Source organism: Osmia bicornis, chromosome 9 (assembly GCF_907164935.1).
Source record: "Osmia bicornis bicornis chromosome 9, iOsmBic2.1, whole genome shotgun sequence".
Lineage (NCBI taxonomy): Eukaryota > Metazoa > Arthropoda > Insecta > Hymenoptera > Megachilidae > Osmia > Osmia bicornis.
The window spans coordinates 10028802-10044345 of NC_060224.1; the positions used below are offsets into that span (position 1 = coordinate 10028802).

Consider the following 15544-nt stretch of genomic DNA (forward strand, 5'->3'; position numbering starts at 1 on the left):
GATAGAGGCCGGTGCGACTCCTGCGAGCGCAGCCAGGTTAGACTGTAAAAGCCGGAGCGACTCCTTTGAGCGCTGCCAGGCGGATGGAAGAGTATAGAAATTGAATAAGAATCAAGTAGTGGATATAATAAAATAATAATTGAAGTACGTCGGGCCTTATTGTAGAGCACCGTAAGTAATCGGAATCGATTTAAAGGAGGGTAGTAGTCGCGAATAATTTAGGGTGTGCGAGATTCCGTACGTAGGACTGGAGGTGGAGATGTATGGTCGGAATAAAATTCACAGAGTACTATAATGGATAGTTAATATAATATAACGACTTACATATGGTTATAAGATGGTGAAACTCGTAGAGAACTACTGTAGATCACTTTTTAGGCTTGATGTGCACGAGACGAACGGCTCTGGTAAGACTACCGAGAGTGGGCCCTGGGCCCTCTATTTGTATTAGAAGGGATGCTGAGGTAAGTAACTGATGGGCTTATCGGCCGTCAGCGTTCTCAGAGCTGGTCATCTTCTGGTGCTAACTCGTCAGCTATCACACGAGTTTATTAGTGGCAGACGTTACTTGAGGAGCATGGGAGCGGATGTTGATTATACATAAGAAAATTCTAGGTGCTCTTCTCAGGGTTCTCTATCTACAGTGGTTCCCTTTACAAAGGTGAGTATAATGTGGCAGAGCTACCCAATATCAGTGAGTGCATGTGTATATATATATAATGTTATATCAAAGGTAAGTATACGTGTATATGCGTGTAAAGCGTGGTTAATAATAGAGAAATATAAGTATAATATAACGATTAATATATGGGTGAGCGAAAAAAAAGGTTTGTACCGGGGGCGGTTTATTAGTATGAAACACATTATATACAAAACCGATAATATTTACTAATAAAGATACATATACATAAATTATTTTAAGTTACTTTCCTGTTCATCTTCTTCTACTTCTTCTTCTTCCTCTTCTTCTTTTTACAAGAAGAAGTAGAAGATGAACAGGAAAGTAACAGAATAATTAATGTATATACCTAAGTATGTTTATCAGTAAATATTATCTATTGTATATATATTAATGTATATATGTATTATATTGTGCATTTCTTTTCATATTTTTAATATTACGCATATAAAAAAAGATGTGCCAATCTAATTAACAATTTAAATGTAAATTTCAAGTCACACTATATCAAAATAAAATAATTTTTCATTAGAAAAGTCAATTATTATCCGTCCACAATTATAATATTGTAATTTATTCGATTAATTTACCTCACATTTTAAGATATTTATTTTGTCCTCGATTTCGGGCAAATTCGCCACTGTGCATCGGTCCGACACCGGTGGGCAGGGAGAAAGGGGTAAGGTGAGGGAAGGGTTGTAGGTTAGCGTTAGGTGGGGGTACGAGTGGGGGAAGGGCAGCGATTGTAACGGGGGGGGGGGGGGGGGGTGTCACTACGTTACAATCTACATAAGATATAATGTAATATACTGATTTATACCCTCAGACCAATGTTCATTTAAAAACAATATCATTATTACTGTATCTTCATTAGATATAATGTAATATACTGATTCCTTCCCACAGATCAATGTATATTTGATAACAACATCGTTGATACTATATCTACATTGGATATAATGTAATATACTAATCCCATCCCACAGATCAATGTACATATAATAACAGTATCGTTATTACTATATCCACATTAGATATGCAATATACATTTACTAACAATATCATTATTAATATTTGTACATTAGATATAATGTAATATACCGATCCCTTCCCACAGATCAATGTACATTTAATAACAACATCGTTGGTACTATATCTATATTGGATATAATGTAATATACTAATCCCTTCCCACAGATCAATGTACAGGGTGTAAACAAATTAAATGTCACGACCTATATGGGGTGATTCTACACCTCTGTATCGGTGGAGATCTGTCAAAAAAAGCGACCGCAAAATTGATCTTGACCCCTAAATTCAAGGTCAAACTTTTTTATTGGCTTATCGTATAGTGCTCATCGAGGGGATAAAAAGTCTGAAAGGAACCATGTGCCGGAAATCAACCCTTCTCCTAGAAAAAAGCCGTCAAAGTTTCCATATACCATAATGCATTAAACGTTGAGTCGCCCGGTACCCCTCTCCAGTGATCTTGGCGCGGCAGTCTCGCGTATCGCTCGAATTTGATGCTATAGGACAATTCTTGAATTTCAATCACAATGCCAGCATATAGGAAGGGTAAATTCTAAGAGAGCATATTTAAAATAACAAAATAACTACTGCGTGTAAAAGAAAATAAAAATGAATTTAATTCACTGAAGTTTTGCACTTCGAATATAAACGCAAGATAAATGTTTAGTTTTATCATTTCACAGTTCGTTAACACATCGCGGTTACGCAGTTAATGCATCAGTTACTGATTACGCAAAGGACTGCATCAAACATTCGAATCTCGTGAAATATATCATTATATTGATTATGGTTACAATTTGCAAAAGACAATATAAATGAGTTTTATTCGCAGAAGTTTTGCATTTAAAATATAGATGCAAAAGTTGTTGATCGAGGAACAAAAAATTGTATTATTCGCTGCACCATTTGTCTTGTCTCGAAAATGAGGTTTTTAGTGAACCGGATATAACAAATCAGCTCGTTCTCTCCGAGAGTGATGATAAAATTCTATTAGTTCTAGAAATCATTTTATTTATAATGTGCGTATATTTTGTAGTCAAATCCAAGGTTGAATCTCAACCTGAAGGTCGTGATCTCAGCTTCCGCACTAAGCATTTTATTTTCTCGTTCTTCCACTTTTTTTTGCTTCTGTTCGTTTCCTCTCTCTTTTCCTTCCGTTCTTGCTTTCTCTATTTCCTACTTCCTTCTTTCTTAGTTCCGTCTTTCCTTCCTTCGTTCGTTCCTTCAGTCCATCCTTCTTCCTCTCTGCCGCTCTTTGTTTCTGTCCTTTTTTCTTTATGCCTGTAGGTCGAGCGTCATAAAAAGTATCGGATCAGATATCACGTGAATTGGTGTAGGTTCTATGCGAACGGCCATTCGGTTGTTGGACTTATAGATGTGGTGTTCACCCCATCTCTATTTTTCTCCCTGTTTTACTTATTTCTTTTCTTTCTTTCCTCTGTAGTTTTTATGGAGACGCCTCCATCTCGCACGGTTTCGAACTCGGTAAAGAGGCAGTTTATTCGTAACCACGGCGGAGCGAAGATGCCCAAGTATAAAAATATTCGGGTGATGTTACGTGCTATTGACGAAGCGGGACGAAATTATACTTTAGCTCGTAAGATTTATCGTGATTTAGTGCGGAACAATGGGAGACGATTACACCCCAACGAAATTCCTGATAGCCGAGATTTTGCGCGACTGGATTACCAATTCGGGGAGCAGGAAATCCTGATGCAGCTTACTACAAGACGTAACGGAGCAGGTCGACCTCGAGTGCATTGGCAGAAAGAAGAAAAAGTTATAGCTCTCGCAAGAGCTTATCCACTGATGGGGTTACGGAGCATCGCGAGAAGAGCAGGAATCTCGCACATGACAGTGCGGCGTATAATACGCGAAGAAGGTCTGCGACCATATAGAATTCGACGTGTCCAAGCCCTACGCCCTAACGATTATGGCACACGGCGAGAATTTTGTAACTGGATGTTACGTAAACTGCGACACGATCCACGCTTTCTGGAACGTGTCCTATTCACGGATGAGAGCAGCTTTTCGAGTAGCAACATCCTCAATCGGCAGAATGCAAGGATTTGGGCGTACCGCAACCCCCATGCGATGATGGAGCAATTTAATCAAGGAAGATTCACCGTTAATGTCTGGGCAGGCATCATTGGCAACCATATTATCGGCCCGATCTATTTGCCGACACGGTTAACCAGTGCAACATATCTTCAATTTCTAAGATCAAAACTCTTAAGTGAACTGCGGCACATCATTCCGCGAAATCAACGAAATTCAACCTACTTTATGCACGATGGTGCTCCACCGCACTCCAGCCGAATGGTGCAACAGTTTCTAAATGAAATGTTTGGATCGCGGTGGATAGGACGAAGACCTGCTCCCCATGTGTGGCCTCCCCGTTCACCGGATTTGACACCACTGGATTTCTTCCTCTGGGGAGCCGTGAAAGACATCGTTTATCGCTCAGGTGGAGAAATTACATCGGTCCCACAATTGAAACGACGGATTGAATGTGCATTCAACCAAATTAAATCCACTCGTAACATCGGTGAGAAGATAGCAAGAAATATGGAGCAGTGTGTGCGTGCATGTTTGTGCAACCGTGGTGGTCACATCGAAGCGAGCACGCAGGCACGGCTTCTGCGAACGATTCGTTACAACGGTGCAATCCTTTGGGTACGCAGAAGGAATAGAAGGCAACAGCATTAAGTAAGTGTGTTTAAAATAGAATATTATAAGTAAAGAATATTCTTTATGTGTGAGAAAAAGTCTAACAGTCTTAAAACTTTTACAGAGCCTTTTGCAGAACTTTTGCAGAACGAGTCAGAGCAGCTTTCAATCTAACGGTGGATACACTGAATGATTCATTTCGTAAGTAGAACACAATATAGTAGTAAAAAGCTGTTCTTTCCATATTTAATTACTTTTAATTTTAGGTGACGATAACACATCCCCGCTGAGGCTTCTATTTCTTCTGCGCACACAATGGATTGGCGAATCGCACGGAGAAGACGTGCCTGCGTGCCGGCGTGCCCGCTTCGATGTGACCACCACGGTTGCACAAACATGCACGCACACGCTGCTCGATATTTCTTCATATCTTTTCCCCGATATTTTAATTTGGTTGAATGCATATTCAATCCGTCGTTTCAATTGTGGGTCCGATGTAATTTCTCCACCTGAGCGATAAACGATGTCTTTCACGGCTCCTCAGAGGAAAAAATCCAGTGGTGTGAAATCCGGTGAACGGGGAGCTCACACATGGGATGCAGGTCTTCGTCCTATCCACCGCGATCCAAACATTTCATTTAGAAACTGTTGCACCATTCGGCTGGAGTGCGGTGGGGCACCATCGTGCATAAAGTAGGTTGAATTACGTTGATTTCGCGGAATGATGTGCCGCAGTTCACTCAAGAGTTTCGATCTTAGAAATTGAAGATATGTTGCACTGGTTAACCGTGTCGGCAAATAGATCGGGCCGATAATATGGTTGCCAATGATGCCTGCCCAGACATTTTAACGGTGAATCTTCCTTGATTAAATTGCTCCATCATCGCATGGGGGTTGCGGTACGCCCAAATCCTTGCATTCTGCCGATTGAGGATGTTGCTACTCGAAAAGCTGCTCTCATCCGTGAATAGGACACGTTCCAGAAAGCGTGGATCGTGTCGCAGTTTACGTAACATCCAGTTACAAAATTCTCGCCGTGTGCCATAATCGTTAGGGCGTAGGGCTTGGACACGTCGAATTCTATATGGTCGCAGACCTTCTTCGCGTATTATACGCCGCACTGTCATGTGCGAGATTCCTACTCTTCTCGCGATGCTCCGTAACCTCATCACTGGATAAGCTCTTGCGAGAGCTATAACTTTTTCTTCTTTCTGCCAATGCACTCGAGGTCGACCTGCTCCGTTACATCTTGTAGTAAGCTGCATCACGATTTCCTGCTCCCCGAATTGATAATCTAGTCACGCAAAATCTCGTCTATCAGGAATTTCGTTGAGGTGTAATCGTCTTCCATTGTTCCGCACTAAGTCATCTTACGAGCCAAAGTAATTTCGTCCCGCTTCGTCAATAGCACACCCGTCCGACAACAGATAATCAAATTATTTTAATTAAATTATTGTATCATATATTGTTATTTTTTATATTATTTATATATCATTTTATTTTATATATGATTATTTTTTATATTTCTTTATCTTATATATTAATATTTTTTATATTATATTATATTATATATTATTATTTTTCATATTATATTATATTATATATTATCATTTTTTATATTATATTATTATTATCTATTATATTATTTTTATTATTACCTGTAACATTCTATATTATAATACGAATGTTTCGATTAAATTCATTTTTATTTTCTTTTACACGCAGTAGTTATTTTGTCATTTTAAATATGCTCTCAGAATTTACCCTTCCTATATGCTGGCATTGTGATTGAAATTCAAGAATTGTCCTATAGCATCAAACTCGAGCGATACGCGAGACTGCCGCGCCAAGATCACTGGAGAGGGGTACCGGGCGACTCAACGTTTAATGCATTATGGTATATGGAAACTTTGACGGCTTTTTTCTAGGAGAAGGGTTGATTTCCGGCACATGGTTCCTTTCAGACTTTTTATCCCCTCGATGAGCACTATACGATAAGCCAATAAAAAAGTTTGACCTTGAATTTAGGGGTCAAGATCAATTTTGCGGTCGCTTTTTTTGACAGATCTCCACCGATACAGAGGTGTAGAATCACCCCATATAGGTCGTGACATTTAATTTTTTTACACCCTGTACATTGATCTGTGGGAAGGGATCGGTATATTACATTATATCTAATATAGATATAGTACCAACGATGTTGTTATTAAATGTACATTGATCTGTGGGAAGGGATCGGTATATTACATTATATCTAATGTACAAATATTAATAATGATATTGTTATTAAATGAACATTGGCCTATGGTATTAAATCAGTATATTACATTACATCTGATGTAGAGGTATTAATAATGATATTGTTATTAAATGTATATTACATACCTAATGTAGATATAGTAACAATGATATTGTTATTACATGTATATAACATACCTAATGTAGATATAGTAATAATGATATTGGTATGAAATGTACATTGATCCGTGGGTAGCAATCAGCATATTACATTCGATCCAATGTAGATATACTAATAATGATATTGTTATTAAATGAACATTGATCTGTGGGAAGGAGTCAGTATATTACATTAGATCCAATGTTGCTACAGTATAAATGATATTGCCATTCAATGCACATTGATCTGTGTTAACGAATCAGTATTTTACAGTAGATCTAATGTAGATATAGTAATAATGATATTGTTGTTAAGTGGTAATTACACATCTAATCTAGATATAGTAATTACGATAATGTTACAACCTGTGCATTGATCTGTGGGAAGGGATCAGTATATTACATTATATCTAATGGAGATATAGTAATTATGATATTGTTATTAAATGTTTATTACGTATCTAATGCAGATATAGTGATATCATTATTACTATACCTACATTAGATATAATGTAATATACTGATCCCCTCCCACAGATCAGTGTACATATAATAACAGTATCGTTATTACTATATCTACATTAGATGTAACTTAATATACTGATTCCTACCCATAGATCAATGTACATTTAATAATAACATCGTTGATACTATATCTACATTGGATATAATGTAATATACTAATCCCTTCCCACAGATCAATGTACATTTAATGACAATATCATTATTACTGTATCTACGTAGGATCTAATGTAATATACTGATTCCTTCCCACAGATCAAAAGCAGCGCAATGTTTCAATCGCCATCAAGGAAGACATTCCCCGCTTGGGCGAGCTGTTCGATATTTTGACCTTCAGCAGAGTCACACGCTGCAAAGCGTTACAAGCAGCGCCTATGTCTCCTGCCACATCACCTCGCACGCCGGGAGCGACTGTGCCGCCCCAAAAGAGGGGCAAGGCAGCGCTCTCCAGCCCGGAGGAAGAGGAGGAGGAGAAGAGGAGGATGATGGTGGTTCACGATGCGTAAACCTGGACCACTGTCGCAAAAAAGAGGTCCAAGAAGAAGGACTCCTCCGGTAGCCTTGCGGTACCCCGAAAGGGGAAAATTGTTGAAACCCCGCCCAACTTGAAGAAGGGCGGTAATAAGCATAAGGAGCCGGTAAAGAAGCCAGATAAAAATGAGAAGCCTGAGGGAACTCAGGCTTCGAAGAAGAAGAAGAAGAAGAAGAGGACGAAGAAAACTCGTCAGCGCTCAAGCCGAAGTGCTATGGTGGTAAAGCCCGCGAAGTGCAAAACCTATGCAGAAATCCTCGGGGCAATCCGAACGAAAGTGCGCCCCGAAGATACCGAAACGGTAATTCGCACGGCTCGCAAGACGAAGGAGGGCGCTGTCCTCCTCGAATTGGACCGCTGCGGAAACCAGGCTGCCCTCCTCGAATTGGACCGCTGCGGAAACCAGGCTGCCCTCCAGATGGCTATCCAGGAGGCCGTAGGGCAGTCCGGCGAGGTCAGGACCCTCTCCAGACGCATCTGGCTGGAGGTCCTGGATATGGACTGCCTTACCACATCCGCGGAAGTGGAAGAGGCGGTTCGGCGCGAGATTGGAGATGACCTGTGCGGCGAGCTCAAGGTGGCCGTCTTCGCACCGAACGTGAGAGAGCTTCGGATGGTGGTCGTCGAGCTTGATGACAAGCCGGCCCGCAAGCTTCTTGAAAAGGGGAAGCTGCACGCTGGTTGGGTTCGTTGCCGCCTGCGGCTAAGGACTGACGTGCAGCGCTGCTTCCGCTGTCTGGGTTATGGCCATCGGAAATAAGAGTGCAAGGGACCGGATCGTAGCGGCCTCTGTTGGAAGTGCGGCCAACAGGGACACAAGGCGACCGGTTGCACCGACAAGCCGTGGTGCTTCCTGTGCGCCGAGGAAGCAGAGGACACAGCTCCTGGAGCATGTCCCAGGTTCCGGTACTTGTAAGGTGTTCCGGGTTGCTCTGGACAAGACGAAAGGACGGAAAAAATGACTTCCGTTCTCCAGGGCAACCTGAATGGATCTAGGGTCGCTGATGACCTGCTGACGCAGCTCGTCCACGAGCACCGCGCAAGCGTCGCAATCATCAGCGAACCCTGCCAAACGAGAGCAGGCTGGCATGTAGACAGCTCTGGCTCCGCGGCGATTTGGATCGTTGATCCTTCTATTAGGCTCGCCAACCACGGAGCTGGATGTTGCTACGTGTGGGTGACGACGGAGTAAGTCACATTCGTGAGCTGTTACCTCTCCCCCAACAACAGTATCCAGAGATTCAGGGACAAGCTCGAGGCCCTTGAGGACGATCTGCGCGATATCTCCGGCAGACTTGTTGTCGCCGGGGACTTTAACGCGCGGGCCATAGAGTGGGGCATGCCGCAACCCAACACCAGAGGTAAACTGGTGTTGGAGATGGTTGCCCGACTCGGCCTTGCCGTCCTCAACGTCGGTACAACATCAACGTACCGGCGACCGGGCTTCGGGTATTCGATCCCTGATATCACGCTGGTGTCGGAGGACCGGGTCCGCAACGCCGTTGGTTGGAAGGTGATGGATGACTTCACCGGTAGTGATCATCAGTACATCACCTTCCAGCTCATCGACGCGACGCGAATGCAGTCAGCTGCTAGCGCGCGTCGACCATCTGGTTGGAACGCGGCCAAGATGGACGGTGAAAAATTCGTCGCAACCTTGCTCGACGGCGCTCGGCACATTCCATCAGTGCCCGAGGACGCCAATGATATCCGCGCGGTGGACGCTCTAGTGGACGCCACCATGGGGCTTATCCACCGCGCATGCGACGCGTCCATGCCTCGCAAGAGGCCTTGGAAAGGCAGGACGCAGGCGTACTGGTGGAATGACCAGATCGCCGAGCTCCGGAGGCTTTGCCATCGACTGCGTAGGTTGGCGCAACGCTCCGCTGGTCGACCCGATGCGGCGGAAAAGGCCACGGCTTACAAAGTCGCCAAGAAGGCCTTAGGCAAAGCCATCCGGACGAGCAAGGAACGCAGCTGGAAGCAGCTCTGCGACGAAGTGGACCAGGATCCTTGGGGGAGGGGCTACAAGCTCGTGATGGCCAAGCTCCGCCCACCCACCCAGGTCATGGACGAGAGGAAGGCGCGAAACGTCGTGGATGCCCTTTTTCCGACCCATCCAGTCACTGTCGGGCCTCGACTGACCGATGCGGATAAGGATATCCCGCTGTTCCGCACCGAGGAGCTCATGCTTGCGGAACGTAGCATGAAGTCCGGTAAGGCCCGAGTCTTCCCAGCCCGGTGGAAGTTGGTACGCCTTACTCTGATCTCCAAGGGCAAAGGCAACCCGACTCTCCGTCATATTATCGCCCCCTGTGTGTGTTAGACACAGCGGGGAAGATGATGGAGGGTACCTCCGCATCTCGCAACGATGATGAGAGATTACCTGAGGGACCGCAGGCTGTCGTATGTGACAGCTCAGGGCATTAGGATGAAGGAGATCACCGCCGGAACGGCACAGGAGTCAGTCTTGGGACCTGACCTCTGGAATGTCATATACGACAGCCTGCTCCGTCTGGAAATGCCCGATAACGCGTTCCTCGTCGCATTCGCCGACGACGTCGCCGCTGTCATTACGGGACGGAGTCCCGAGTTGGCCCAACTTACGCTTAACCAAGTTATGCGCAGGGTCAACGGGTGGATGGAAGATCACGGTCTCCAGTTGGCTGCTGCCAAGACGGAGATCGTGATTCTCACCAAGAGAAGAATTCCCACCTCCATCACGATGATGGTGGGGACTCAGCCTGTACAGACCTGCAGCTCTGCGAGGTACCTGGGGTGATGCTGGATAACCGGCTCACCTTCTGGGAGCATGTTCGCAGGGTCTGCGACAAAGCCGTGCAGAGCACGGCGGCGCTAAGTCGTCTCATGGCGAACGTGGGAGGCCCGAAGCCGTGCAAGAGAAGACTCCTGTTGACGTCCGTCCAGGCAGCCCTGCCTTATGGGGCAGAAATCTGGGCGGACGCTCTCAGGGTAAAAAAGTACCGGACTCGGATGGCCGCCGTCCAGCGCCGCGGAGCACTGCGCGCCGCGTGTTCGTACCGCAGTGTCCGAGGTCGCGGCGCTAGTTATTGCCGGCACGATCCCGATAGATCTGCTCACCCAAGAGCGAAAGGAGATATATCCCCAGAGTTCTGAGATCGGGCGAGCGGACGCCGCGGAGCAAGCTCGCGAGCGAACGATCGGGCGCTGGCAACAGCGTTGGGACCCTAGTCCCAAAGGACGGTGGACCCGGCTCCTGATCCAGGACCTGGGCCAGTTGTCATCCCGTCGCCATGGCGAGGTGACCTTTTATTGGACGCAATTCCTGGCAGGACACGGGTACTTCCGTAAGTACCTGTTCAGGATGCAGAAGGCAGGGTCACCTCGCTGCTTGCTTTGTGGCGACGCGCAGGACGATGCGCTCCACACCTTCTTCGTCTGCGATTATTTTGCGGACGAGAGGAGAGGTGTGGAGCGCGCCGTCGCCGACAACATCACCCCGGAGAACATCGTCGGGGTGGGGGTGTCCCACTTGGACGTCGACCGATTGGACGCATCCCGATTGGACGCGTTCCTTTTGGACGCTGTGCCGATTGGACGCGTTCCTTTTGGACGCCGCACAGTGGGACAAAACGGCTTTCGGCGATCAAAAGTTGATTTTCGTGAATTCGAAATTTGTAAAACAAATTACATACATCGATAGAGAATAAACTGTAGTTTAACGTAGTGTAATCCGTTTTTTCATATTTCCTTCCGTTTTGCCGTGGTTCGCACTCAAAGTCAGTAGAAATTCGTCAAGACGAAACGCTGATAATATTACCCATAACTTCAATGTACGATTCTAATAAATTTTACTCGGAAAGATAAAATTCAAATGAATTACAAAGTTTACTAGATTAGTATAGATTCTATTCAGTGCATAAAATAAGTTAAAATGTTAACAACTTTTTAAATAATAGGATCTGATTGAAACGAAGTACATTTAACTAAAATCTCAACTTTGCGTTTGATTTTAAAAAAATGTGCACACTTGTGCAGGGCGTGATTATTACTGTAGTAAAGAGTGAACCTTCCTCTATCAGAATCAGAAAAAAACGGCTGCCCCAACCTGCCACTGCTCAAAAAAATGGCGATTGAAATAAATTACACCAATTTTGGCCGCAGCGCACGATGATGGATAAGCAGTACAAGATACGATTATTATCCAGTTAACTGCATTCGACATGTATATTCGTTATCCACAACTTTATTTCGGTTCAATAAAAATGTGCAATGTAACAACTTTTTATTAAATAATAGGATCTGATTGAAATTTAACATTTAACTAAAATCTTAACTTTGCGTTTGATTTTAAAAAAATTTGCACACTTGTGCAGGGCGTATTTATTACTGTATTAAAGAGTGAACCTTCCTCTATCAGAATCAGGAAAAAACGGCTGCCCCAACCTGCCACTGTTCAAACAAATGGCGATTGAAATAAATTACACCCATCTTGGCCGCAGCGCCCGATGATGGAAAAGCAGTACCAGATACGATTATTAACTAGTTAACTGCATTTGACGTGTATATTCGTCATCCAAAACTTTATTTCGGCTTTGCAATATGCCATAATAAATTTTCATAATTATCGAAACTATTTTCACAAATGATTTGGTGTAGATCATAATAAATATAAATAAATATATTATAATAACACATGTCTTGTCATTTTATAATTATTATATCCGTTTTCTTTATAGTTATTAACAGTTTTGAGTCAAATTTTTGTTAAATGACATAAAATATGTCTAACAAGTGAAGAATATTGAACGCGTTACATTTTATACATGAATATTTTAACACCCGGTAGTTCAATATGATTTGTATTATTACAACTTAAGTACCATAATATAGGCAAAAACTTCCCAAAATTTCATTAAAATATTTCCAATAGAACCGAAGTTATAGATTTTTGATCGCCGAAAGCCGTTTCGTCCCACTGTGCGCCGGACCGATTGGACGCGTTCCTTTTGGACGTCGTGCCGTCTGGACGCCGTGCCGTTTGGACGTCGTGCCATTTGGATTCGTGCCATTTGGACGCCATATGTTTTATAATCATTGCCTTTGGAAATCGGCAGATGCTGGTATTGTTTGTCGATTTACATTCCTACGCTATTTGAATGCGTATGCATGCTAAAGTATATGATTACATACATATATCTAATGATAAGGTCAAATGGTTGTGTGCAACGTTTGACAGGTATAGGTTATAATGAAAAACATGTGGAAATTGAATGCAATTACATTTTCGCAGGATATATCAGGAAATATGTTTGAGGTAACAGAAATATTAAATCTTATTTTGTTCAATACATTCTTTATTCCAAATTAATGTTGTTGTGGACAATGTATCAATATATAATAATATGATTTCTTTTTCTTTACTTTCAGCATTTATTCAGACATTGATGAGGAAATTACAAACAAAAAATTCTGGAGTAGAGAATTTGAATTGATCCATTAAACAAATTAAACTTTGTGAAATGAAATACTAGGATTAATAACAGAAACGGACTCCGAAAACAGATGCAATTACTTTCTTACAGGATATATCTGGAAATATGTTTGAGGTAAAAGAAATATTAAACCATATTTTTTTCAATACATTCTTTATTCCAAATTAATGTTGTGTACAATGTATAAATATATAATAATATGATTTCTTTTTCTTTATTTTCAGCATTTATGCAGACATTAATGAGGAAATTACAACCAAAACATTATGGAGTAGAGAATTTGAATAGATCCATCAAAGAAATTAAACAGTGTGGAATGAAATACTAGGACAAAAAACAAAATTGTACTCTGAAAACAGATGCAATTACTTTCTCACAGGATATATCTGGAAATATGTTTGAGGTAAAAGAAATATTAAACCATATTTTCCTCAATACATTCTTTATTTCAAATTAATGATTTTGAGTACAATGTATCAATATATTGTAATATGATTTGTGTTTCTTTATTTTCAGCATTTATTCAGACATTGATGAGGAACTTACAAGCAAAAAATTATGAAGTTTAAAAGGTGAATAGATACATTAAAGATATTTTCCAGCGTGGAATGAAATACTAGGACATATAACAAAAATGTACTCTGCAAACAGATGCAATTACTTTCTTGCATGATATATCTGGAAGTAAGTTTAAGATGAAGATATATTAACCTTATTTTCTTCAATACATTCTTTATTTCAAATTAATGTTTTTGAGTACAATATACCAATTTATAATAATATGATTTCTTTTTCTTTAGTTTCAGCATTTATTCAGACATTGATGAGGAAATTACAACCGAAAGTTAAGCAGTAGAAAAATTGAATAGATTGTAACGGATAACCGCCGGGGGGTTGCCGGCTCAGCCGGTAAGTCCGGGGTTCAGGCGAACGAATGAATAGAGTCAGTTGGTAGTGGGTAAAAGTAAATATATTTTCTTAATGTTAGTTTCTAAAGTTACAAGAATACTTAATCCTACGGCCCTGGGTTCCTATCAGTCTAATGTACTTAAATCTACGGTCCTTATGTCTACGGGTCGGCGCGGTGCTTAAAACTACGGTTACGGCGCGGTACTTACAACTACGGTCCGATCATCGGCGCGGCGCGGTCGCGATCGCGCGACGGGAAGTTCGCCGTCGTTAGCGCTGCGTTTCGGTGCGGCGGGGGTAACGGGAGGTCAGGGTGATCGGGTATCCGATGCCTTTATGGGCGGACGGCCGTAAGAACAACCTGTCCTATACCCAGGCAGTTAGGGGACCGTGCTCCGGTGGACGCCGTGGAGACGTAATACGTCCGGGCCGGCGGTCAGGAAGCCGCCGAGAGCGAGCTCTCGGCCGTGGCCAAGGATACAGCTGACTTTATCGGAGGACGGCCGTGAAGACAACCCGTCCTGCCGAACGCTGCTGGAGGATTCGCAAGGAGTGCAAAAATGACGTTGATCGTGTCTCTTTATCGCTTATCCGAGGATTCGCTTCCGAGTACAGATCTGGTTTCGGCCGTGTCGCGGCCCGGTATATCAATGCTCGCGAGGCCGGTTGCCTCGCGAGTTCGCGGCACGCGCGGTCGCCACCTATCGGCGGCGTCGGTACTAGCGCGCTGGCGGGGCCCGCGGTTTCGCGGCCTCGGGCTCCTCACAAGATCCATTAAAGAAATTAAACAGTATGGAATAAAATAATAGGACAAATAAGAAAAATGTACCCTGAAAAAATTCTTTAATACATACTTTATTACAAATTAATGTAGTTGAGTACAATGTATGAATATATACTAATATGATACCTTTTTCTATATTTTCAGAATTTATTCAGACATTGACATAAAGAAATTAAACAGTGTGGAATAAAATAATAGGACAAATAAGAAAAACCTAGCCTGAAAAAAGATATAAAATCATATTATTATATATTTCTTTATTATACTCAACAATATTGATTTGGAATAAAAAATGTATTATAAAGAAAATAAGATTTAATATTTCTTTACTTTAAACATATTTCCAGATATATCATGCAAGAAAGTAATTGCATCTGTTTGCATAGTATGTTTTTGTTATATGTCCTAGTATTTCATTCCATGCTGGAAAATATCTGTAATGTATCTATTCAACTTTTCTGCTCCATAATTTTATGCTTGAAATTTCCTCATCAACGTCTGAATAAATCCTGAAAATAAAGAAAAAGAATTCATATTATTATATA

General features: G+C 42.4%; 1 protein-coding gene across 1 annotated transcript; it reads left to right on the plus strand.

Annotated features, from left to right (window-relative positions):
* Window positions 1-8247: 8247 nt before the first annotated feature.
* Window positions 8248-10155, plus strand: LOC123988153. Its single transcript, XM_046287192.1, has 3 exons — window positions 8248-8514; window positions 8806-9017; window positions 9060-10155. Exons 1-3 carry the CDS (start codon window positions 8248-8250, stop codon window positions 10153-10155), a joined length of 1575 nt encoding a protein of 524 aa, XP_046143148.1.
* Window positions 10156-15544: the final 5389 nt, after the last annotated feature.

Bases quoted from the DNA above. Each gene is read 5' to 3' on its own strand.
- LOC123988153 (XM_046287192.1), top strand. From the start codon at position 8,248: ATGGCTATCCAGGAGGCCGTAGGGCAGTCCGGCGAGGTCAGGACCCTC. The intron at 8,515-8,805 runs GTTCGTTGCCGC...TCCGTTCTCCAG, and splicing joins GGAAGCTGCACGCTGGTTGG to GGCAACCTGAATGGATCTAG. The intron at 9,018-9,059 runs GTAAGTCACATT...CCCCAACAACAG, and splicing joins TACGTGTGGGTGACGACGGA to TATCCAGAGATTCAGGGACA.